General features: G+C 40.1%; 1 protein-coding gene across 6 annotated transcripts in view; it reads left to right on the top strand.

The window, feature by feature from the left end:
• Positions 1–512: 512 nt before the first annotated feature.
• The window catches only part of LOC140739250 (START domain-containing protein 10-like), a 167,110-nt gene continuing 141,504 nt past the window's right edge, over positions 513–26,118 (top strand). For 2 of the 6 annotated variants that reach the window (XR_012101588.1, XM_073067378.1), the window contains exons 1-2: positions 818–923; positions 1,257–1,419. Coding sequence is in view for 5 of the 6 variants with exons in the window: in XM_073067378.1 (XP_072923479.1) it covers positions 1,258–1,419 (162 nt within the window). In the remaining variant the exon portion in view is untranslated. The other 4 variants (XM_073067379.1, XM_073067381.1, XM_073067380.1 and 1 more) reach the window with 4 other exon arrangements.

The following is a 26,118-nucleotide window of genomic DNA, read 5'->3' as shown; positions in this document are numbered from 1 at the left end:
TGACTGAGCGCAATGCCTTAGTGGTTAACTAGTCATCTGCAATATATGAAAAAAAAATGTCTGAGTTGTGATGAAGGGTCTCAGCCCAAAGCTGTTTATTACTAACTGTAGTATAATTGCCTGACCTGCTGACCTTCTTCAGCATTTCGTGTGGGGTTCTCTAAAAATGCTGGAAGTATTCACCAGTTTTCAATGACCTGAAAGATTAACTCGGTGTCTCTCGCCAGAGATTCTGCCTGGTCTGCTGAGAGCTTCTAGAACTATCTATTTATGTTTCAGATTTTCAAAATTTTCTGTTTTTCTATGCTTTCCAGTTTATCAGATGTATTTTTTTAAATTCTGTGACTGATTGAGCACTGTCAGCTGTTTTCTGCGGGAACTTTTGAACTAGAATTCTACCCTCTGCAATATGACAACATATATACCATATGACCATCGACTGTTCCTGCAATATTGCCCTACGCAAGGATGAGACTTCCATGGCCAGTCAGCTAATATAGTGAGAACTCCGTTTAAAAAAAAATCCTTCTGCTGTAAACGGAGAGAAATACCTTGGAAAAAAAGACTTGATAAATCAGCTGCATTTCCGGACTTTCCCTGTGAATTCAGCGGCAGAAACGGACGAGAGAGCGAGAGAAAAAAAAACTCCAGAGAGAGCCATTCACTCCCTGAGACAGTGGGAAGCTCTTTGACATTGGTTCAGCTTCGCACGGTCTGAAAGCGTCGCGTTAATATTCGGTGCGAGTTTGGACAGACCTAATAGGTTTGTATGTGTGTGCGAACCCTCCGCCCCTTCTGTGTTTCGAGTTGCAGGGTAGGCTGCCCTCGGCTGGGACTGTTTGATGCAGAGTCGGGGAGGTTAGAAGCGTCCGTTCGCATCCTACGGGACTTTAACTGTTCGGTTCGGTTTCAACCGGCGCCTGGTCAGTTTCCGCCTCCCTGCTTCTAGTGGGAGATTTTGCATCACAGACTGACATCGTATCCAGGACCTCATCCTCCCCGGCCCGCCAAACCGAAAGCCAATGCAGCTTCACAGGCGCTGCCGGCGTAGGATCGGGCGAGAGAGAGAACGCTAAAACTAAAAAGTGGGCAAGGTGATAGACGGTGGTGAAAGATTTGAAATCAGAGATCCGGTTACCTAGCAGGGTTGGTGTGCCGGAAGGTGGGGATTAGGTGCGTGTGTGTGTGTGTGTGTGTGCGTGCATTTCACTGCAAGCACTCTTAACTGAAGGTTGCTCCCCGGTTTCTCGTTGCAGGATGTCCCGGGGAGAGATCGTCCAGATCCCCGACGATGCGCATTTCACCTCGTTCAGGGAGCAGTGCGAGCGTCACGAAGGCTGGACGGTTCAGTACAGTAAGGGAGGCATCACTGTGTGGAACCGACAGCCCGAGGAAAATAAAACCGTGCAGAAGCTAAAGGTATGGAACCTGGAGCGATGCTTCACTGTCTTTCCGATGAAAGGTTTAAAGATTCTCCTCCAGTGTGTTACGCAGCCCGATACAATACTTGTAAGGAAAGTTAGAGTTTGCTGGCCATTGTACCCCATGTGCTAAGCTGACAGGCCTTTCGGTCAGAGTAGTACAGGAACGGCACCTTCGGACTGCTTTCTGTACCCAATAGGATGTAAAATTAAACTAATTGTCTTCTACCTGCGCATCATCCATATCTCTGCGTTCCCTGCATAATCTTGGTCTTCTCTAAAAGCCTTTTCAATGCCCCTATCGTTTCTGCCACCTCCAACAGTGTATAAACAATACTTCACCCTTTAAACTTTTAACCTCTCAACTGTACATGGATGCCCTCTAGTATTTGACATTTTTTCCCTGGAGAAATGATTATTCTGTTTTTAGTAACTTCTGTTAGGATAGTCAGAGATCAAATCTCTGCAGTTATACCAGGGAAGAAGCTTGATGGATTTCACAGTGCCACTGTGAGCTACCAACAGAGATAAGATAGGCTGGGTTTGCTTTCCTTTGTGCTGGAAGAATAAAAGATATAGGAGACACAGAAAGGGTAGATATTGATAAACATTTCCTTTTAGTATAGAGAATAACTATAGAGTATTGGGTGGCGAGTTGGAGGTGTAAGGTCTACCAAAGGAGGTGTAAGGCACTTCTTCCCTCTGCTAGCTTGCAGGTCACCCATGGGCAAAGTGTACCACCTGCTTAGCTCCCCCACCAGATCCCACCAGGGTCACCTGAAGCCACATAGTGATGGGTGGTCATATAGGCAGTTGATGCATATGGCCAGTCCTGGTTATGTGGCCACTGACACCAGACTGACAATCTCTGAAGAGTATTGATAATGACTGGGGTCACCTGTCTTCTATAGACACTGCCCAAAAGAAGGCAATGACAAACTACTTCAGTAGAAAAAATTGGCAGGAATAATCACGGTCATGGGATCACGATCACCCATGTCATACGACACGGCCCATAATAATGATGATGATAGAGTATGAAACGGGGCATCAGGGGTTTTAGAAGGCATTTGTGGAAGATTTTGTTTCACTCTGAGTGTAGTCGAAGTCAGGAACACACTGCATAACAGGTCCTGCCGAAGGGTCTCGGTCCGAAGCATCGACTGTACTTTTTTCCATAGATGCTGCCTGGCTTGCTGAGTTCCTCCAGCATTTTTGTGTGTGTGTTGCCTGACAGGTGGAGCAGACAACATTTAGGAAGAGCTCTTAGATCACTGGAATTTGTATAGATCAGTATCAAATAGTTGGCACGTCACAGAGAAAAAGAATCTCAGGGTTGTCTATGGTGACATGTACGTACTTTGATAATAGATCAACTTTGACTTGACAGTGGACTGAAGAGCTGGTTTTTGTGTCATATGACTCTTTGTAATGAATTGCTTCACTGATGTCTTCCCTCAACCTCAATGTAACCTTTAATATTTCTTTTCCACTCTATTAATAATAGAACATGTTATTCCTAGCTCCCAGTATTCCATTGCAGAAACTGTACATTTCTTCAATATTGGTATGGCTGTTCTGTGCAAGTATTTTGAAGCGAGCTGTTGCTTTGAGATGATGAAGGTGTGATAGAAATACAAGCCTGTCAAAAAGTGTTAACAGTGAAAGGCCCATACAGAGGCCTGGTAAAATGTACGACTTGAGTTGATTTACTGAGGACTGTAATTTTATTTGAAATAGATGTAACTCTACATTGAGGGGTGATATAAAGTATGTAGATCATGTGTATGTTTGTGTTTGTATGTAATTGTATGTATGTGCTCTTTGTTTCTTCTTTCTCTTGCTCCTACTCTCTTCTACCCCTGGTATTGTTAATATAGGTATTTACCGTTGTGCAGTGGACTGTGGACTGATAGCCGACGCTTCTCTGTAGATATGTGTTTGTTCACTAAACTTTTTAAAAAAGTGTTAACAGAAAATGCTGCATATTCTCCGCAGGTCAGGCAGCATCTGGGGAGAGAGAGAAAGAGAGAACAGTTCGGTTTGAGCCTTTCATCAGTTTGTTTTTTGCCCTTTGTGAGATCTTACTGTGCATAGATTAGCTGCTGCATTTACTGCTGTGCAACAGTGACTCTACTTCAATATGTACAAAATGTAGGTCTCTTTGTTGTGTGAAAATTATTGCAGTGCTTAGCTAGTCAAAATTTATATTGTTTGAATTTTAATATATAGGGTTCACTCTGGTTCAAGGCAATTAACAAACACATCAATAATGAGATAATTAGCTTTTTCTGGAATTTTCCCTTTTTTTGTATTCTTCAGTATAAATAATAAGGAAAAGGCAAACTACTTTCAGACAGAAGAGTGACATTGGATTTTTGGAAATGATGGCAAGACATTTCCCCTGATTGTAGTGTCTCGAAATAAGGGCTGGAGATAGGGATGGAGTGGGTTGGGGGATTTTCTTCAGCCACATGATAGTAAATCTTCAAACTGATGCGCTCAAAAGGGCTGTAGGAGCTCAGTTGCTCAGAATATCCAAAACAGAAAGGTCAATGGGCTTTTTGATGTTAAGGGAATTAGAGGTGGTGGGTTGGCACAGCATAGTGGTAGTAGGTTAAAAGTAGAGGAAAAAGTAGAACAGGGTTAAGCTGTGATCTTAATACATGAACAATGAATTACACTTTCAAGTTGCAAGATTCAAAATTGCTTAATATCATTTGCAGTACGTAAGTGTAAAGATTACACAATAATGTTTACTCCAGATCTGAAGCAACACAAAAAAGAACACAATAAAATAAAGAACATAATATATACCAGCAAGATGCGTGATATCACAGGAGTAACCTTGCACAATGTCAGTAAGCTCAAAGAACTGATTGTGGACTTCAGAAAGAATAAGATGAGAGAATACATAGAGGGATCAGAAGTGGAAAGGGTGAGTAATTTCAAGTTCCTGAATGTCAACATCTCTGAGGATCTATCCTGGGCCCAACATATCGATGCAAGGGATGACAGTGGCTATATTTCATGAGGAGTTTGAGGAGATTTGGTACATCACCGAAAACACTCACAAATTTCTACAGATGTGCTACGGAGTATTTCAACTGTCATCATCACCGTCTGGTATGCGGGGTGGGTGGTGGGGGGGCTACTGCAGAGAATCAAAGTAAGCTGCAGAGATTTGTAAACTCAGTCAGCTCAATCATGAGCAATAGCCTCCGTAGTATCCAGGACATCTTCAAGGAGCAATGCTTCAAAAAGGCAGCATCCATCATTAAGGATCCCGTCACCCAGGTCATGCTTTGTTCTCAATGCTGCCATCAGGAAGGAGGTACAGAAGCCTGAAGGCACACACACAATGATTCAGAAACAGCTTCTTACCCTCTGAAAGCCAATTTCTGAACGGACATTTAACCCATGAACACTACCTCACTACTTTTTTATTTCTATTTTTGCACTACGTATGTGTATATTTACTGTAAAACCCATTGTTTCTATTTTTTTTACATTGTACTGCTGCCACAAAAGCAACAAATTTGGTAATACTAAACATTATGATCCTGATAATAATTTTAAAAATCATAATAAATATGAATACATAAACCAGCTTCAATATGTAGATTGGTTGTATGTCCATAAAGTGATGCTAGGCACAGGGGTGTTTGTACATAAGGTGACTCTGACGAAAAATGATAAAGTGGTGGTGGTGTGGGGTGTGGAGGGCTGGGGGTTAATGGGTTCAAATGTTGATCAGCCTTACTGCTTGGGGAAAAGTAATTGTTTTTGAGTCTGATGGTCCTAGTGTGGATGCTACAGAGCCTCCTCCCTGATGGGAGTGGGACAAACAGTCCATGAGCAGGATGGGTGGAATCCTTCATGATGTTTTTGGCCTTTTCACGGCACCTTTCTGTATAACGTCCTGGATGTCTTCTATTTCTTACGTTATTTTAATGGTCTGTTCTAGATATGGTTGGATTTTGTGCTTGCGTGTAATAACTCCATTGGAATGATTATTGAAGCACTGCAGTTAGTCACATGTAGTTCACGTCGTAGTTATGAGGTCATGGTACATCTGCATGATAGCTTGGCCGCAGTGCACAGTGGGCCTCATTATGTGAGGGATGCATGCAGAAGATCACACTTGCACTGATAGGTTATTCCATGCAGATCGATTGGCCATCCTCTCTCCAAAAAAAAAAGAGAGATTTACTTAAAAAAAAAAGGAGAGGTCTTTGTGATTATTAAAAAGATTGAGATGGCAAACTTAAATAAAGTGGTTTGACTTCTGAGGGCGACAAAAACAGGATGTAATATATCTAAGGAGGTCACTTTCAAGTGCACACCACTGGAGTTATGAGGTTGGGAAATATCAACATCGTGACATCCCTGTACCACAGAGTGAACCCTGTTTCATCAGGTTGTTAAAGTATTAAGAAAGATGTAAAAGTTAAGTAATGAGCTCTTCAGATTTGTGTGGGGAGCTGGAGAGCATTGGGCTCCAAGGTTTTCAGAGCACCTGAATTGGTTACAAACAAGAGAGAACCTGCAGATGCTGGAAGTCCAAACAACACACAAAGAATGCTGGATGAACTCACTAGGCCGGGCAGCACCTACGGAAAAGAGCGCAGTCAACATTTCGGGCCGAGACCCTTCATCAAGACAGGGGAAAAAAGATGAGGAGCCAGAGTAAGAAAATGGGGGAGGGGACGAAGAACCACAAAGGTGATAGGTGAAACTTGGGAGGGTTGTGAGGGGTGAAGTAAAGAACTGAGAAGTTGTTTGGTGAAAGAGATACACGGCTGGAGCAGGGTGTATCTGATAGGAAAGAACAGAAGGCCATGGAAGAAAGAGAAGGGGGAAGAGCAGCAGCGAGAAATGATAGTCAGATAAGGAGATAAGGTATGAGAGTGAAAAGGGAATGGTGAAGTGGTGGGAGGGGGGAGGGGGGGGTGGCATTAGTAGAAGTTTGAGAAATCGATGTTCATGCTGTCAGGTTGGAGGCTACCCAGACAGAATATAAAGTGTTGTTACTCCAACCTGTATCCGGTGCTCTCGGTGTGGCCTCCTATAAATCAGTGAGACCCAACACAGATTGGGCAATCGCTTCATCAAGCTTCTACGCTCCATCCGCCAGAAAAAGCAGGATCTCTCAGTGGCCACTCATTTTAATTCCACTCCCCTTTCCCATTCCAACATGTCAGACCATGGCCTCCTCTACTGTTGCGATAAGGCCACAGTCAGGTTGGGGGAGCAACACCTTATATTCCATGTGGGTAGCCTCCAATCAGATGGCATGAACATTGATTTCTTGAACTTCTGGTAATGCTCCCTCCCCCCTTCATCATTTCTCATTCCCATTTCCCTCTCTCACCTTATCTCCTTATCTGCCTGTCACCTCCCTCAGGTGCTCCTCCCCCTTTTCTTTCTTCCATGGCCTTCTATCCTCTCGTTTCAGTTTCCCTCTTCTCCAGCCGTGTATCTCTTTCAACAATCAAATTCCTAGCTCTTTACTTCACCCACCTACCCCCCCCCCGCCCCCCGGTTTCACCTATCAGCTTGGTGTTTCTTCCCTCCCCCACTTTCCTACTCTGGCTTCTCATCTTTTTTCCCACTCCTGATGAAGGATCTCAGCCTGAGACATCGACTGTACTCCTTTCCGTAGACGCTGCTTGGGCTGCTGAGTTCCTCCAGCATTCTCTGTGTGTTGCCTGGATTGGTTAATTGTTGTGTAATGAGAGTCGTTAATTGTTTAGAGTTCCTTGTGTTTTTTTCTCGAGCAGGTCGCTCTTTGTATTGTGGTCTCCTGGTGCTTTCTGCTTAAATTTGTTAAGTTTATTTTGATAGGCTCAAGGATTCTATGTTACTTATATTATTTGAGTAGCCGGATTAGAGCTAATTATGGGGTCCTAGTTTTGAGAATGAAGGGCCAAGCCACTAATGTTCTGTTGGAGTTCTTATGAATAAACTAATGTCACTGTCTCTACGTTGGAGTCTGTGTTTCCTCCATACTTGAGTTGACATTGCCAGCGCACATCGTGACAAGTTATACATTTGCACTGATAGCTTATTCTATACCAAACACAATTGGCCATTCTCTTTCCAACAAAAGTGGGCAAATTGATAAAGATCTTTGTTTATTAAAGGAATTGACAAGGGAACCTTAAGGAAGGATGTTGCATGCATAAGACAGCATGTTTTATGAGGAAAGGTTTAGCGATCTAGGGCTTGTCCCTTTGGAATGAAGGAGGAAAGGAGGCGACTTGGTAAAGGTGTACAAAACAGAGGGTTATATGGGAGGGAAGGGATAGATTGATCTTAGAGCAGTTTAGAAGTTTGCATAACATTGTGGGCCAATAGGCCTTTACAGTTTGATGTTCTAAGGTGGCTTGACGTGGGAGTGATCAAGACAATATATAAAATATTTAAGGTGGTCACGTCAAAGGACACAACTGAAGTGGAAGCAAGTCTTTATTGATTCTGGTGAACTACATTCTAATAAAAATAATAAGAAAAATAGCAATACAAAAATACTAATAAATCTAGTAGGGAATTCAAGGGGAACTTTACCCAACTAGCTGGTAAAAAATGGCCTTCACCACTACAAAGAGTAGTTGTGCTGTCCAGTCTGAAGACAAAGCCAGAACTAACATGCAAATGAATAAAGATGAGATGGATTTATTGATGAAGTTTGCTGGCATAAGGCAACTCTGCAGAAGCACAAGTTAAGCAGAAGCTGATATCTAGGGAGTAGGTTCTATTTAGCAAAAAGAGTTGTTGAGTTACAGAAAAAATAATGCTTTCAATTATGTATGATGACGTGAGTTACTGAAAGATGTACTGTTCCTCTTCCATCAACCTTCATTTATTATTGCAGAAAGTTTTAAAAAGAACTTGAAATAGGTTTTAAGCTGCATTTTGCGTCAATGTGATAATGAAGAAGTTGCGAGACAGAGAGAGAGAGAGACTATGTGAGAAGATTGAAACAAACTGAATCTTGTGGTACAAAGTGCTGAAATAACTCAATCGAGAGTTCATTTCTTAGAAAGATACTTAGAATATGTAGTGTTCAACCAAACCACATGGTCAGATGGACAAAGTGGTGTCTCATCTCATCTCAATCCCCTGTCATAATTCTGAACACGAGTTAAACTAAATTTAACATTCTACAGACAGCAAGATGCAAATTTTGTCATCTCCCTTAGAATGGTATTTACCTTATCTCGGCCTTGCAGTAGCGATTTCCATTGTCTGGGTTAAGATGTTTGTTTGGGATTTTTAATTGAATTTTATCAGTTGCTAGCTATTTGCTATGGGTTTTAGATTTGGAAGATTAAGTCAAACTTTCTGGAGGGAGCTGTTTAAATTTTTAAATTTTTTTTCTTCTTGATTATGCAGGAAATCTAGTTCCTCTGGTCATTAATCAGAAAGACTTCAAACACTGGATGGATGCAGAGAAAAAATATTGTGTTACTAACTATTATCGATGTTATTACAATCAATGTCAACTAATACTGCTTCAGAGAAATTAGTTCTCATCTCTTATCCTGATTTATTCAGTCCCTAAATTGGATTCTCCACAATTTATGGTAGTTCAGTCACTACCTCCTTACAATTGTAGAGATGGAATATTAGACTTGCAGGTGGTCATAATTTTTTCAACACAAGCAATGTCTTTTTCGTCTAGTATAGGCTTTGTTACCAGAAACTCTTGAGGAGATGAGGCTTATTTCTATGGGTGTTTTGGTCTTGGATACTTGAATGGATAATGGAAGGATGTCCAGTGGTAACTTTCAGAAGGGAGTTGGACATATAATTGGACATAGAAGTAATTGTAGTGCAACAACATGAAGGGATGGATTATGTATCATCTAATGAGTCTTTGAAATAGGTACAAGAGGCCCGATGACCTGTTTCTATGCTGTAGGATTCTATTGGTTTAATCAATCATGATTCATGGAATAATTACAGCACATTTGGAAGCCAGTCATCCCCATTGAAATCATATTGTCCTAGCACTGATTCTAGAGGAACATTGCTACTTAGTCATAGAACACTACAGCACAGAAACACACCCTTTGGCCCATCTAGTGCATTCTGAACTGTTGTTCTGCCAAATCCTACAGATGGACACCCAGACCATAGCCTTTCGTGCCCCTTCCATCCATGCACTATCCAAATTTCTCTTAAATGTTGAAATCAAACCTACATCCATCACTTCTGCTGGTTCCACTCTCACCACCCTGAGTGAAGAAGTTCCCCTGGAACTTACTGTACTCCAGCTGAATAAATATCTATTTCCTTGAACATTTTGTTTTCTGGCCTTCTGATAACTTCTCGCCATTTATTCCCCAGACTCCAAGTTATAGATTGTCTTTTGTATGGCATGTGCATTTAGAAAGGTATTATCAACTCTGAGACACTCGAGAGTAAACCCAGACAATATATCTAAAGAAGGGTGATGTTCTTCATCTCCAAACTATCAAGTAAAATTTCATTATCTTCCCAGTTTACTTTTATGATGTAATCACAAACATATGCATAGAGAGGTACAGAGCAGAAACAGGCCCTTTGTCCCATCTAGTCCATGCCAAACCACTTAAACTCTCCACTTGACCAGATAAGTGAAAAGCAAACATCATAAACACCATTAAAATCAAAGCAACTATTGATCTAGAAAATCAAAAATAACTATTTGTGAACACTTTTCCCAAGGTCTTTCGAAACATGTCTCAGTTACGTAACATAACATCTGCAGCTTTTTCAGCTAATATACCGTATAATATGTGCAAGAAAATATTTTGGCTTTGTCACATTGATGTTTTACTGCATTCTTAACAGTTTTGTAGTTCTGGTTTTCAAAATTATAAAGCCAAGCATTAACTGGATTGACATGTCCCACACAGTTGATGAAGAATTATAGAATTAAACTGCACAGAGTAAGTCCCCTTATCAGGGGTTCCCACCCTGGGGTCCATGGCATGAAAGGGTTTGGGAACCCCTGCCTTAGTTCATCTTGCCTCAGTGACTCTTTAAATAATTTAACCCAATTTATCCTGCACCCTTGATCTTTCCTCTGACATCAGTGCTCCCTAATTCAATATTTATTCAGCTTTCTTATGAAAGTTATTATCGAATCTACTCCCAACACTCTTGACAGCACATTCCAGGACAAAACAACTTGCTACGTAAATGCTTTTTCCTCATGGCTAATCTAGTTCATTTGCCAATTATTTTAAATGACTATTTTCTGGTTACGAAGCAGTAAGTAGTTGCCTGGTTTATTTACCTTTATTTAAGAGCCTACATGATTCTTTAACATTATGTTATGAACATTGGCACACATTTATGTAGTACTTGGCATTGGAATCAAAATGTTGTCCTATGAGACTGTCAATTCAGATAGTTTGCTTATCTTGACCAGCTTCTGAGAATTACGTGCTAGATACTAGACAGAAGATTAAAGAGGCCAAAAAGTAATTGAAGTCAATGAATCACATCATACAGAAATCAAAGCCAAATTAACATTTATAATCAAAGTACATCTATGTTACCATACACAGTGGATTCCGGGTTAACTGGGCCATCAGTTAATCAGGGTGCTGCTTATTTGGGACTCTATGCCGCTTATTTGGGACACTATGCCACATATTTGGGACATTATGCCATTTAATTGGGACAGGAGATTGTTGCTGAAAAGTTTCTAACTAGTGTTGGTTGGGTACACTGTGTGGCCATTAGACTCTGCACCATACTTAGAGTGAACAGTTTTAAAGTAGTGTCAGTTGCATGTGCTTGTGTTCAGAAATGGCCGGGAGTGAAAATGAAATGGTCGTACTACTTCAACTATGAAGAATTTCAAGGTATTGACAGTCATCTTGAATGTTAGAGTGAAACAGAAGATTTGGAGGATGCAATCGTCGTAAGTATTGTATGAAGGTAGTCCATTATCTACACTATGTGTCAGACTCATTTGTTCATTTATGGTCATTTAATTCCTCTATCAATAGCTGTTAGGAACTATTACACAGATTTATAGTACTGTAGAGGTATTGGTGGTCTAACTTGAGCTGCGTTTCATTTAAATACTGTACATAAATAGTTACACAGTTGAATGATAGTTTGTCTCTTTTATATCTCTTTTAACTAATTCCATGAAACTTCGGCTGTTTGGGGCAGCCGCTTAATTGGGGTACAATATACTGTTCAGGATGTGTCCCAAAGAGCCAGATGCCACTGTACTGCCTTGAGATTTGTAGGATATGAAAGTTTTGGAGATAACTCACCAGGATGCTGCCTGGAAAAAAGAGCCTGTCTTATGGGGATAGGCTGAGCCAGCTAGGGATATTCTCTTTGGAGCGAAGGAGGATGAGAGGTGACTTGATAGAGGTATACAAGATGATAACAGGCATAGTTAGAGTTAATAGATAGAGTCTTCTTCCCTGAGTGGAAGTGGTTAATACAAGGGGGCATAATTTGAAAGTGATTGGAGAGAAGTATGAAGGATGTCAGAATTATTTTTTTTTACACAGTGAGTGGTGGGTGTGTGGAATGCCTTGCCAAGGGTGGTGTTAGAGGCAGATGCATTTAGGTACCTTTTAGAACCTGTTAGGCACACAGATGGTGGAAAGGTGGAGATCTATAGGGATTGATTTTAGAGTAGGTTTAAAAGTTGGAACATATGGGCCAAAGGCTGTACTGTGCTGTAGTGTTCTGTGTTTTTATCTTCTCTGTTTATTTACAGACAAATAAAGAAATGCAATATAATTTACAAAAATACTATGTATAAACAAAGATTGACAAACAACCACTGTGCAAAAGAAGACTAAAGTATGCAAAAACAAAAAATATATATATATATATAACAGAGAACATGAGTTGTAGAGTCCTTGAAAGGGATCCTGTAGATTGTAGAATCAGTGCAGAATTGAATGAGTGAAGTTATCCATCAAGGTCATGTACATGGAAGATTACGTATAGAGTTTTAGTATCCAAATCAATAATGATGTGGCTTGGTGCGGTTCACAGACAGGAAACTTTATGCCCTTAAGTTTGCAGACTTAAGGAAGGAAATAAAGACAATGGAACCCTGAGGAGCCTGTAGTCAGGCTTTTTGAATTCTGTGTCAGCAATCTGCAAAGTGGGGGCTGAATCTCATCAACATCGGATCACACTGGAGTTTGTCCATGGATATGAAGATCATAAGTGTGGAAAGCAATTAGTTTTTGATTAACAGCTAAAACTATTAAGTTCAAATAAGAGAGAAACCTCTTGGCAGCCTTTGAGAGATGCTCATGAGCTCAGTGTGAGGCTCATGTTCAAGTCAAGTTCTGGTTTATTGTCATGGGCATAAATACCTAGAATATCAAGGCCATGAAAACTTGCTTTTTGCAGCAGAAGCAAAGAACATTACAAACACGACAAAGTATAAATTACATAAATTAGCGTAAATTATGCATGACTTGCACGCCAAGATAAACAAAAATAGAATGACATGAGTGCAAGCTGACAGTAGTATAGTCCAAAGTAGAATTAGTGCTTTTCAGGTTGGTTCAAGAACCTGATGATACTAGGGAAGAAACTGTTCTTGAACCGTGAGATGTGGATTTTCAGGCCCCTGTACCTGAGGCCACGTGAGACAAGGGCACAGCCCAAGTGGTGGGTGGGGGAGAATCCTTAACCATGGGTGACACTTTTCTGAGAAATTGTCTCTTGTAGATGTCCTTAACAGTGGGCAGTGTCATACTCATGATGGAACTAACTGAGCCCACCACTCTCTGTAGACTGCATTCTTGTTCATAGAAATTTCCATACCAGGCTGTGATGCATCCAGTCAGAGTGCTTTCCACTGTACATCTGTAGAAGTTTATCAGCGTCTCTGATGACATGCCAAATTTCCTCAAGCTTCTAAGAAAGTAGAGAATATTGAGTCTGTAAGGATGATCCTTGGCCTATGTCATAATTTTTCCATTCAATTCCTCTTCAAACCTCAGCTTCAGCCTCATATTATCAATGAAACAGGTAGGCATCCTTTCTTCAGGAATATGTATCTACCATTGATATTTTGGAACCTGGTTCTGTGATTGGTAGTTTTCAGGGACAAAAAACATGTCCAGCAGTTCAGTGCTTAAAGAGTGCTTTCATCAATATGCCTAAGGAACCTTTGTAATTGAAGATACAAATGGTGTTTTGGGCTCCTGGAACTCACAATTATCTGTTTTAAAATGCACAAAAACGCTGATGCTGGAAACCCAAATTAAGAACAAAAAATGCTGAAGATTTTCAGTTGGTAAGGCAGAATCTTTCCACAGATGCTTTGTGGCCTATGGAGTATCTACAGTCTTACATTTTTCTGCTTTTTATCTGTTGTGAAGCATGCTTTGTGGCAATCTTGAGAGGGGGATGTTTTAATTCTCACATTCCCCTCTCACCCAGTGCAAGGAATGGTTTCCTCTGGTCCTCATCTTTAATCCTAAACCAAACAACTTCCCTATTCGGAGAATCACCCTTGAACATTTCCGACACCTACAAAGTCAGTCACTGCAAGATACACGTTCCCCTCCTTTCCCCTTGTACTTTTTCAGCCTCACTTCCCCTTCTACTGGCACTTCCCATTCTCACAGCCTTTTCACATACAGCTGCTGGCTGTTCAACTCTGCCTCTTTAACTCTTCCCTTCCCAAACAGTCCAGGAACCCCAGATATCCCCGGTGAAAAAGCAGTTAACTTATATATCCAATTTTGCATTATTCCATTTAACACAAGGTAGTCTCCTCTGCAGTGGGAAAAATAAAATCAGATTATATCATATACACTGGAGAACACCTCTTTTCAATCCAGACACACAAGGGATTCTGCAGATGCTGGAAATCATGAGCAATACACATGCACTCTGTGGCCACTTTATTAGGTACAGCTAGCCACCTGCTCATTACTGCAAATAGCTAATCAGCCAATCTTGTGGCAGCAACTCAATACATAAAACAATGCAGATGTGGTGAAGAGGCTCAGTTGTTGTTCAGATCAAACATCAGAATGGGGAAGAAATGTGATCTAAGTAATTTTGACTGTGGAGTAGTTGGTGGTGAGTTACGGGGTGGTTTAAGTATCTCAGAAACTGTTGGTCTCCTGAGATTTTCATGCACAACAGTCTCCAGATTTTACAGTAAATGGTACAAAGAAGAAAAACATTCAGCTTTATATATTTTTTATTTATTTGTTGACAGACAGTATGGAATAGGCCCTTCAAACTGCACTGCCCAGCAATCCTCAAATATAATCTGAGCCCAATCATAGGCAATTTACAATGACAAATTAATCTACCAATCAGTACATTTTTGGACTGTGGGCGGAAACCAGAGCCTCCAGAGGAAACTCACGCAGTCACGGGGATAACGTACAAACTCCTTACAGGCAACGGCAGGGAATAAACTTGGGTCTCTGGTACTGTAAAGCATTGTGCTAAATACTAGGCTAGCATGCTGTGGACAAAATGCCTCGTTACCCAGAGAGGTCAGAGGAGAATGGCCAGACTGATTCAAGCTGATAGGAAGGTGACAACAACTCAAATAACCATTCATGACAACATTAATGTGCAGGAGAGCATCTTTGAACACACAGCATGTCAAAGCTTGAAGTTGCTGGGCTATAGATCAGAAGACACAAACCTACAATCAGTGGTCACCGGTACCTAATAATGTAGCTACTGAATGTAAAATGAACCGCACTGCACTTTCTCTTCAGCTGCTACACTTTATTCTGCATTGTTAGCACTTTACCTCGATCCACCTTAATGATCTGATCTCTGTGCAAGACTAGATTTTTCACTGAAGCTTGGTACACGTGGCAAGAATAAACCAGTTATCACAATCATTATGTGCTGTCACGTATGACAAGGGCAATCATGGTTTGTCAACATAATTATTCTTGGCAATTTTTTTTGCAGAAGTGGTTAACCATTGCTTTCTTTTGGGCAATTAGTCTTTACAGGATGGATGACCCTAGCCATTATCAATACTCTTCAGATGTTATCTGCCTGTTGTCACTGGTTGCACAACCAGGACTGGTGATATGCACCATCTGCTCATATGACCATCCACCACCTATTCCTATGGTTTCATGTGACCCTGAATGGGGGCCCAAGCAGGAGCTACATCTTGCCCATGGTGACCTGCAGGCTAGCAGAGAGAAGGAGCACCTTTTACCTCCTTTGGTAGAGACTATCGTGACTTCGCCACTTGAATAAAGCAGTAGCAGTTGTAATTCCAATTGAATGATCTCAGCTCAAAACATCAACAGTTCATTTCCCTCCATTGATGCTGCCTGTGCACGTTGCTCTTTTCAGTCTGCAATGTTTGACCGCGAGCCATCGTTTTAATTCTCCATTACACTCACTCGAATATCTGTCTTCACACACTGTTTAACAAACTCAACATAGGCACAAACATCTTATCAATGTGGTCAAGCACACTAGAGTCCTCAGGGTGTAACATTGAATTCAAAAATTTCCGATGATATGTTTCGTAGAACATAGAACAGTACAGCACAGGAACAGACCCTTTGGCCCACAAAGTTGCACTGAATCAATTAAATTAGTAATCAAATAGCTAACTAAACTAATCCCCTCTACCTGCATGATATTTGTTTCATTTTCCAAATTTCCTTTTCCTGAATATTAATATTTCATTTTCCTCACATTCATCTGCCTGTCTAAGTGTCTCTTGAAAGTCTAGTGTACCTGTCTCTACCACCACCCTAGGCAGCACATTCCAGGGACTCACCACTCTCTATGCTGAAAAAACTTGCCTCTTACATGTCCTTTGAAATTAACCCTTCTCAGCTTCAATTCATGACCTCTGGCTTCAGACATTACGGCTCTGGAAAAAAAGTTGTCTATCTGTGCCTCGCACAATCTTTTAAACCTCTATCAGATCTCCCCTCACCCTCCGCCGCTCCAGAGTAAACAACCCATCATCTCCCTGTAGGACACGCTCTGCAGTCCAGGCAGTGTTCTGGTAAACCTCTTCTGTGCCCTCTGCAAATCCTTGACATCCTTTCACTAATGGGGTGACCAGAACTGATTGCAATATTCCAGATGCAGTCTAACTAGTGTTTTATAAAGCTGCAACTTCCTGACTTTTCAACACAGTGCCTCAAATAATAAAGGCCAGCATGCTATATGCACTCTTAACCGTCTTATCAATATATGTAACCACTTTTATGGAGTTATGAACTTGAAATCTGCTCATCAACACTGTTTCCTCTTTCTATTCTTATTCATCATCTTATATTTACAATCCCCCACCCCACCAGGCATATCAGCTGCGACAATCTCGAGCGTTAACCACACTCTTATCAGTGAACACCATCACAATCTGCGTCACTTCTTTCTTGGCCTTCACCCTTACACAGACCTTGTCTTTGATCTCTTTGCCTGTCACTCTTCTCTGCAATGTACTACACTTCCAAATCTTCCATGTTCTGGTGCAAGACCTTCAACCTGAGTTGTTACTTCTTCATCATTCTCCACAAATACCACCTGACTTGCTGCTAAATTTTTCCAGCACTTCATGGGAATTATGAATGGAGAGTTCTGCATTGGCTATTTTGTTTTCTGTTAATTCATTTTGGAGTGGGGACATCACTGACAAGGCAGACATTTTAGCCTCTCAACTCAGAGGCATGCTTAGTCAATTGAGCCACGTAAATGTAAGAGAGTTTGGAGATGCTATAACCCTTGAGCAACTCACCCAAATTTCTGGAGGAACTCAGCAAGTCAGGCAGCTTCTATAGAGAGGAATAATGCCCTGATGAAGAGTCTCAGCCCTGACTATTTATTCCTTGCCAGAGATGTTGCCTGATCTGCTGAGTTCCTCCAGCATTTTGTGTGTGTTCCACTTCAGCTGCATTGTTGGTTCTAAAGTACTTGGAGACCAGATCTGGTATGGATAGCTAATTTGATTCCTTAAAGAGCATTAATTAATTTATTTTGTCTATGAAAGTCCCTTTTGACACCATTGGCAATTATTTTCTGGACTTTATGTTGTGGGCCTATTTAATTACTTCATTCTAAACTCCCCAGTTGGCATAATAAAACTCATAATAGACTTCTGATTCTCAATCAATAGATTGCAAGCACTATTCACAAATAGTGCAATGCTCGAGTCAAGTCAGTTCTAATTTTATTTTGTGTGGAACAGAAGTTCCTTGTCGATCATACCATGACACTTCACATGCTTTCCCCCACTTCAACAGCTTCCTGTTCCCCAACCATGACCTGCTCACTTTCACCAGTGACGTCTAGTCCTTGTACACTTCCATCAGCTATCAGGAAAGCCTCAAGGCTCTCCACTTCTTTCTTGATAACAGACCCAACCAGTTCCCCTCCTAGTTTCATGGACCTGCACTGGACCATAGCCCTCCATACATCTGCCAAACATGTACCTGTGCAAATTTCATTTAATTGTTGAAATCAAACCTACATCCACCACTTACGCTGGTAGCTCGACCCACGCTCTTCACCACCCTACGAGTGAAGAAGATCTCCTTCATGTTCCCTTTAAATACTTCAGCCTTCTCCCTTGACCCATGACCTTGGTAGAAAAAGCCAGCATGCATTTACCCTATTTTTACTCATAATGTTGTATGCAAAAGTTGTATATGAATATGAGCTGCTGGAGGAACTCAGCTGGTCAGGCAGTATCTGTGGAGGGAAATGGACAACTGTCATTTTGGTTTGGGATTAATTCTTTTACTCTAGGTTCCAGCATGTGCAGGCTCTTACGTCTCCATTAAGTTTTGTTCTTTTGCTCTTAATTAATTTCTAGTCGATGAAAACAGTTCAAGATAAAACATTTTTTTTATTTTGTTTTTATATTACAGTACTGTAGTAATTTTAAGTTTTGCACTGTTCTGCCACAAAAAAAACCAAATTTCATGACATAAGTGATGATAAACCTGACTCTGATATGGGTCTCTGTTGTAGACCAAGGGTGGGAAGGGAGGAAGGGAGAGCGGAGGGAACAGGAAGCACCAGAGAGGCATTCTGTAATGATCAAAAAACCAATTGTTTGGTATCAAATGACCTTATCTGGTGTCTTAGGGCTGTGTGTGTCTGCACCTGCCCTCACCCTGGCATTCCTTCTTTGCCACCTATACAAAACTCCTCCCAAGGAGCTCAACCCTGGCAATTCCCAACATCCTTTGTTCCTGCCAGATTTACAGTCTTGCGTTCAGCTCCACTTTGATGAATATAGCACTGTGCGAAGTTTTAGGCACCCTAGCTATATAAATGTGCCAAAGAATTTTGCTCAGTACTGTACATCTTTGTTATCAGAGTCATATAACAATAATTAGACAAAAATCATTTGACGGGTTGTCAAAAGTAGACAAGGCATCCCCCCAGCCTAGGGCCTACAGACAGGCTTATTCTGTATATGTGTTCTCCTCTTCCTCATGGAACTCACCTGCAGCTCAATCAGTCCCATAGGGGCACAGAAGTTAAGTGTGGGAGATGAGTGAGTGTAGTGAGCCAGAAAAATCAGGATCCAGACATTAAGAGATAGATAGAGAGATACTTTATTGATCCCAAAGGAGATTAGTAGCATTTGAAGTGCACAGATATACAGCATACAAATATTAGAAGAGAAGTGTGAAAGAACAAAAAATAAGTACAATTAGCATTAGGCCTATTAATTTTATTGATCATAAACAATTAAACCTTATAGGGTGGACTCAATCACACTTTGTAATATCCAATTGAAATATTTGTCTTCCATGTAGGAACATTCTGTAACCATATTCCAAATAATTGCTTGTAAAAAGATTCATGGTTAATTTTATTTACAGAAGACTTCTCTCATATTCCAGGAAATACTTACATTTTCAGAAACCAATTACAATTAAGGTTAAGTCAATACTGAAAGCTTCAGAAACACTTAAATGTACTCTTCTTCTAGGTGAAACTTTTGGAATTTCTGCTGTGTTAATGTTGTTGGTGACAATGTTTTATTTTTGCTGAAGAACTCATTTCCTTTGATTGGAATTGATTCTAAGTTTACCTTGAGTTCTCAAAATTTTGTATCTTGCGCCTCTACCTCACAACTAACCCAGTACTAATCAATAGTTTCTGGTGTGTACCTCTGTTACAGAATGTCCATGCATAATCAAGTCAAGTCAAGTTTATTGTCATTTAATTATGTACATGTATATAACATATATAACCATAAAATGTATATAGAAATGAGACAACGTTTCTCCGAACCCAAGGTGTAAAGCAGATAAAACACGATAACTTATGAAGATAGGTGTAAAATCTGTAGATAAATCACACATAAATAACAAACCAAAGAGCATAAATTAAATATTGTAAGGTATGGAACAGATTAACCAGTGACACTTTGACTGAGATGTGGCAGGGAGTTCAGAAGCCTAAGTGGCCTGAGGGAAGCCCATCCTGACCGTTCTTGTCTTTATGCATTGGAGTCTCCTGCCTGTTGGTAGAAAGTTAAAGAGGGTGCTTGATTGCATCCATACCAGATGGAGATGCAACCTGTCAAGATGGTCACAATGTTTCTCCTGTAAAATTGAGTTAAATTGGGGGGGGGGGGGGGGGGGGGGTTGGAATGGGAGGGAGCTTCATTTCCCTCAATCTCCTTAGGAAGTGGAGATGCTGCTGTGCCTTCTTGTTCAGGGAGGTGATATTAAGGGACTAGGTAAAGTAATCTGTGATGTCAACTCCCAGGAACTTGGTACACTTAACTCTGTCTATGGAGGAGTCATGTATTTGCAGAGGGGGATGGTTCATCTGCACCTTCCTGAGGTCCACAATGATTTCGTTGGCCTTCTCCATGTTTAGACATAGGTTGTTCTTCTCCCACCAATCCAGTAGCTGCTCCACTTCCTCTCTGTACTCTGCCTCTATCTGAATATTGATGAGGAAAACCACTGTTGTATCATCCGCAAACTTGATGGCCCGGTTTGAGTTGGATCCTGTGACATAGTCTACAGGGAGTTTGGCCTCATCACGTAGGACATCAGTAGAGTAGCTCCTTAGCAGCTAGCCAGCTAGTTTAAATAACGTTAGCTATGCTAATAAATGAATGACACCTGTTAAACTCACCTCAGTATGTCTTTTACAGTCATTTAACCCCCATGGGCAATAGAAAATCACTGTTGCAAACTGCAGCGAGCAACACTGTCATTATTTTTTACCCCTATTAGGCAGGGGTACACTTTAGTGTAGTCTGTCAAGAACTATGTTTTATATTTTCTTGTTTTGGAACACTCTGCCATGGCGCAGCAGGACATTAAACTGAACTGATGGACAATGAGAAAGAGAGAGAGAGAGAGGTCGACTGTAAAGCCCACCCACAGAGAAAACTGATAGGTCCACTTTAGCACAAAGAGAGGTGTGTGTGTGAGTGTGTGTGTGTGTGTGTGTGTGTGTGTGTGTGTGTGTGTGTGTGTGTGTGTGTGTGTGTGTGTGTGTGTGTGTCTCTCTCTCTCTCTCTCTCTCTCTCTCTCTCTCTCTCTCTCTCTCTCTCTCTCTCTCTCTCTCTCTCTCTCCCTCCCTCTCCCTCTCTCTAAACAATCAAATTCCGGGATATTGTATATAACTTGCGGGCGTCAGGGAGCCGCTGTCAATATGCGGGAGGCTGGGAGAGGTGGGATGTATGTAGTCATGCGTTGGAAGTGTAAACAGCAGAGGGATCAGCACACTGCCCCGGGGAGCACCAGTTCTCAGCATAATGGGACGAGAGACAATGCTCACTACATGAACTGACTGTGGCCTTACTGTTGTCAGTGTTGAGAAGGAACTATAAGGGTGGAATTTAATATAAATGTTTCTCCATTTATAATGTAGTCAGCACTGTGTTTTTTAAAACTTGTGCACTGTGTGCTTGCTCTGAATATTTGAAACAATCTGTTGTTACTGGGAATAGTTCCACACCAAACCATGTGGGATCTGTTCATTTTAAGCAATGTCAAAGTATAGAAATGCTCTTAATGTAAAGTAAATATTTTGCCATAAAGTGAGATTTGTAATTGGAAGAAGAACACAATGTACCTGACCTTGTTGAATAAAGTAACAGCATGCGAGCTATACATTTAGTGGCCACCTGATTCGGTACACCAGCTTGTTAATGCCGATATCTAATTAGCCAGTCATGTGGCACCAACTCAATGTATAAAAACATACAGACACAGTCAAGAGATTCAGTTGTTGTTCAAACAGAACATCAGAATGGGGAAGAAATTTGATCTTAGTGAATTTGGACGCGGAATGATAGTTGAGGTGGTTTGAGTATCTCAGAAAATGCTGATCCCTTAGGATTTTCATGCACAACAGTCTCTAGAGTTTACAGAAGATGGTGCAAAAATAAAATAACATCTGGTGAGACACACAAAATGCAGGAGAAACTCAGCAGGCCCAGCCAGCATCTATGGAAAGTACAGTCGACGTTCTGGGCTGAAACAATTCAGCAGGCCAGTGAGAGGCAGTCATATGGGTGAAAATGCCTCATCAATGGAAGAGGTCAGAGGAGAATGAGCAGATTGGTTCAAGCTGACAGAAAGGCGACAGCAAATCAAACAGTGATGTGCAGAAGAGCATCTCTGAACGTACAGCCTGTTGAAGCTTGCAGTGGTGGATGAGCTATGGTCACTTTATTAGGTACCTCCTGTACCTAGTAAAATGGACACAGCCTATTCAGCATTATTACATTGTCCAGCAGTTTCTAGTGAGGAAGATGTTATGTAGCACAGCAATACAGCCAGTAGATTTGTGGCTTCATAGCTGCAGTAACACAGGTTTAATCCTACCACTAGCTCAGTTCATAGGAAATTTCCAGGATCACTTTGTGACTCTGTGGCTTTCATCCTCTCGTATCCCAAAGGTGTGGCTAAGGGGCGGCACCATAGCGTATTGTTAATACAGCACCAGTGACCTGGGTCAAATTCCTGTCACCGTCTGTAATGAGTTTGTACGTTCTGCTTGTGACTGTGTGACTTTCTCTGGATGCTCTGGCCTCTGTCCACATTTCAAAGACGTAGGGGTTAGAACGTCAATTGATCATGTGGGTCTAATTGGGAACATTGGGCCAGAAGGGACTGTTACTGTGCTGTATCTCTAAGTAAAATTTTATTAAACATGGTTGTGGGTTAGTTGGTCACTGTAAATTATACCTTATATACTAGTGAGTGGTAAAATCTAAGGCGGTTGATGAGTAAGCTGCAGAACAAAATGGATTAATGTAAATAAGTGTTTGATGGTGAGCACAGCTCGGTGGGCTGAATGGCCTGTTTTCAAGCTGTGGCATCTGTGCTACAAACCATTGATTTGCGACTCTATGGTTCTTGCTTCACCATGCTGGTCTTGCGCCCTCTCACTCCCCATGACGATAATGAAATTATTTCATTTGACTATTGAAGATGCAACAGAAAGTTACATCTAGTAATTATCAGTCAGTGGTTAATGACTGCCAGTCATATTCATTTGCTCAGTAATTGGGCATTATAATGAACAATTGCTGTAATGTGATATTCCTGCAAGTTTGATTCATTTTCATGAGGTATCACAGCAACCTCCTTCTGATAAACACACGAGATTCTGCAGTTGTTGGAAACCCAGAGTAACACACACAAAATAATGGAGGAACTCAGCAGGTCAGGCAGCATCTAAGGAAAGGAATAAGCAGTCAACGTTTTGGCCTGAGACTTTTATCAAGACCTGATAAAGGTAGACTGTTGCTTTCCATAGATGCTGCCTGACGTGCTGAGTTCCTCAAGCATTTTCAATGTGTCAAAATACTTCATATTTGTGGCTTTGACTGAATTAATGAGGAACATTTTGCAACAGGAAGAAAACCTACAGCCTGTTTATTTTCTGAAAGTAGTTGCTTAATGAGCAATCACGAAGAAAACTTTTTGTTCCAGCTTGTTTGTTGTGACTCAGTTAGGAAAACCTCCACCTCTGAATCGAAAGGTTGGGGTCTCGCTCGAGCTTTCTGTATTTAGAATTGACAAGGAAAAGCATGTGAAGAAATGCCAAAAAATGTACGATAATTTCATTTGGAGAGGCACAGTAAACTGGTCCCTATGTGCCTGTATGTGCGCACAAGCACAGCAGCGATATATGTACTTGCTGGCCAGCTGCAGTGCTGACTGATTTTTTTCAGTCCAGACTTTTTATCAGGACTGGACAGAAAGGGGAAAGAAGCCGGAATAAGCAGGTGTGGGGAAGGGGAAGGAGTACAGACTAGTAGGTGATAGGTGAATCTAGGTGAGGGGAAACACACCATTTCCACTATCACCTCCCAGTTTCTCACTCTATACCTCAATCCTCCACCAACGACCTTCCCCCTCACCTAGCTTCACCTAACAGCTGCCAGCTTGGAATACAGTGGTCCCCAACCTCCGGGCCGCGGACGGGGGTGCAGCGGTAGGTGGAATGCCCCCAGCACATCTTTGAGAAAAAAAGCCGAAATAAACAAGCTAATTAATTAGGTGCCGCCCGGCACGTAGATGTCGGCCCAGATCAGGGGCGATTGCCCATCTTTTATTTTGGCTTTTTTCTCTTTTTTAAAAATTATTTATTTATTCAATTTTAGAAAATTACAAGAATAAACGTGATGATAAAATAGTAAGAAAAATAATATTAACCCTTAACCCTTATCTAAAGAAAAAAAAAGAAAGAAGAGAAGGATTGCCTGGATATCGGAGGATCCCCACATGCTCCATGGAGTTCAAAATAATTTTAATATTTATTTTTTTCTTTCCCCAATTACTTTATAATTTTATCTTCAAAGGACCTATGTATTTAATCCTATCTTTTGTAAGTATGGGAACCAAATTTTCAAAAATATATCATATTCATTTCTTAGATTGTATGTAATTTTTTCAAGTGGAATACAACTATGTATTTCATTATTCCAACGATCCATAGTTAAATATAAATCAGATTTCCAAGTAACTGCAATAACTTTTTTGGCTACTGCCAATGCAATTTTTATAAATTTTTTTCTGATACTTATTCAATTTAAGTTTTGGTATTATCCCTTCAATGTCTCCTAATAAAAATAATACTGGACTATGTGGAAGTTGTACTCCAGTAATTTGTTCCAATAAAAGTCTTAGATTTATCCAAGATGGTTGAATTTTAAAACAAGACCAAGTAGAATGTAAAAAAGTACCAATTTCTTGATTACATCGAAAACATTGGTCAGACATATTTAAATTTAATCTATTTATTTTCTGTGGTGTTATATATAATTAATGCAAAAAATTATATTGTATTAATCTAAGTCGAACATTTATTGTATTTCTCATACTATCAGAACATAATCTTGACCAATTTTTTCCATCAATTTTAACATTCAAATCAGATTCCCATTTTTGTCTTGATTTATGAATTCCTAATTTAACTGTCTGTTTTTGAATCAAATTATACATACAAGATATAATTTTTTTAATTTTTCCTTTCTGAATTAATATTTCTATTTCACTAGGTTTTGGCATCAACATTGTTTGACCCAGCTTTTCTCGTAAATAAGCTTTTAATTGAAAATAACAAAAAAGAGTATTATTTGATATTTTATATTTATTTTTTAATTGATCGAACGACATCAATATAACTCCTTCAAAACAATCACCTATATATTTAATCCCCTTTTGGAACCAGTTATGTAAAAGTTCATTATCCATTGTAAAAGGAATAAGCCTATTTTGAATTAAAGTTCTTTTTGCTAGTAAAGATTTCTTTATCTCATCGTTCATATTTACCTTATTCCATAAATCAATCAAGTGTCTTAATATAAGAGATTCTTTTTTTTTCCCGTATCCATTTGGATTCCCATTTATATATAAAATCTTCTGGTATGTTTTCTCCTATCTTAATCTAATTCTATTCTAATCCATGCCGGTTTTTCTTCATCAAAAAAAGACGCAATAAATCTAAGTTGATTTGCTTTATAATAATTCTTAAAATTTGGAAGTTGTAACCCTCCTAAATTAAATTTACATGTCAATTTTTCCAATTATATTCTTGACATCTTTCCTTTCCAAATAAATTTCCTTACATATTTATTCAGTTTTTGAAAAAACGTCTGAGGTAATTGTATTGGTAAAGTTTGAAATAAATATTGCAATCTAGGAAATATATTCATTTTTACAGCATTAACTCTACCTATTAATGTTATTGGTAACATCATCCATTTATCAAGATCCTCTTTTATTTTTTTAATAATGGCAAATAATTTTGTTTATATAAATTTTTTACATCATTATCAACTCTAATACCTAAATATTTTATCCCATTTATTGACCATCGAAATTGAGTTACTAATCGACATTGATTATAATTTCCTTTAGTAAGGGGTAAAATTTCACTTTTATCCCAATTTACTTTATAACCTGATACTTTCCCATATTCTTCCAATCTAAAAGATAATCTTTGCAAAGATTGCAATGGGTTTGTTAAATAAATCAAAACATCATCAGCAAATAAATTAATCTTATATTCTTCTTGATTAACTCTAAAGCCCCCAATGTCTGAATCTGTTCTAATTAATTCAGCTAATGGTTCTATTGCCAATTCAATAGAAGCAGGTGATAATGGGCAGCCTTGTCTAGTTGACCTCATTAAGCAAAGTGGTGTTGAAATCTGACCATTTGTAACTACTTTAGCTTGAGGATTAGTA

The sequence above is a fragment of the Hemitrygon akajei genome, chromosome 15 (assembly GCF_048418815.1).
Source record: "Hemitrygon akajei chromosome 15, sHemAka1.3, whole genome shotgun sequence".
In the NCBI taxonomy this organism is placed as follows: Eukaryota; Metazoa; Chordata; class Chondrichthyes; order Myliobatiformes; family Dasyatidae; genus Hemitrygon; species Hemitrygon akajei.
Note: the sequence above shows the minus strand (reverse complement) of the source record. Positions and strands in the feature narration are given on the sequence as shown.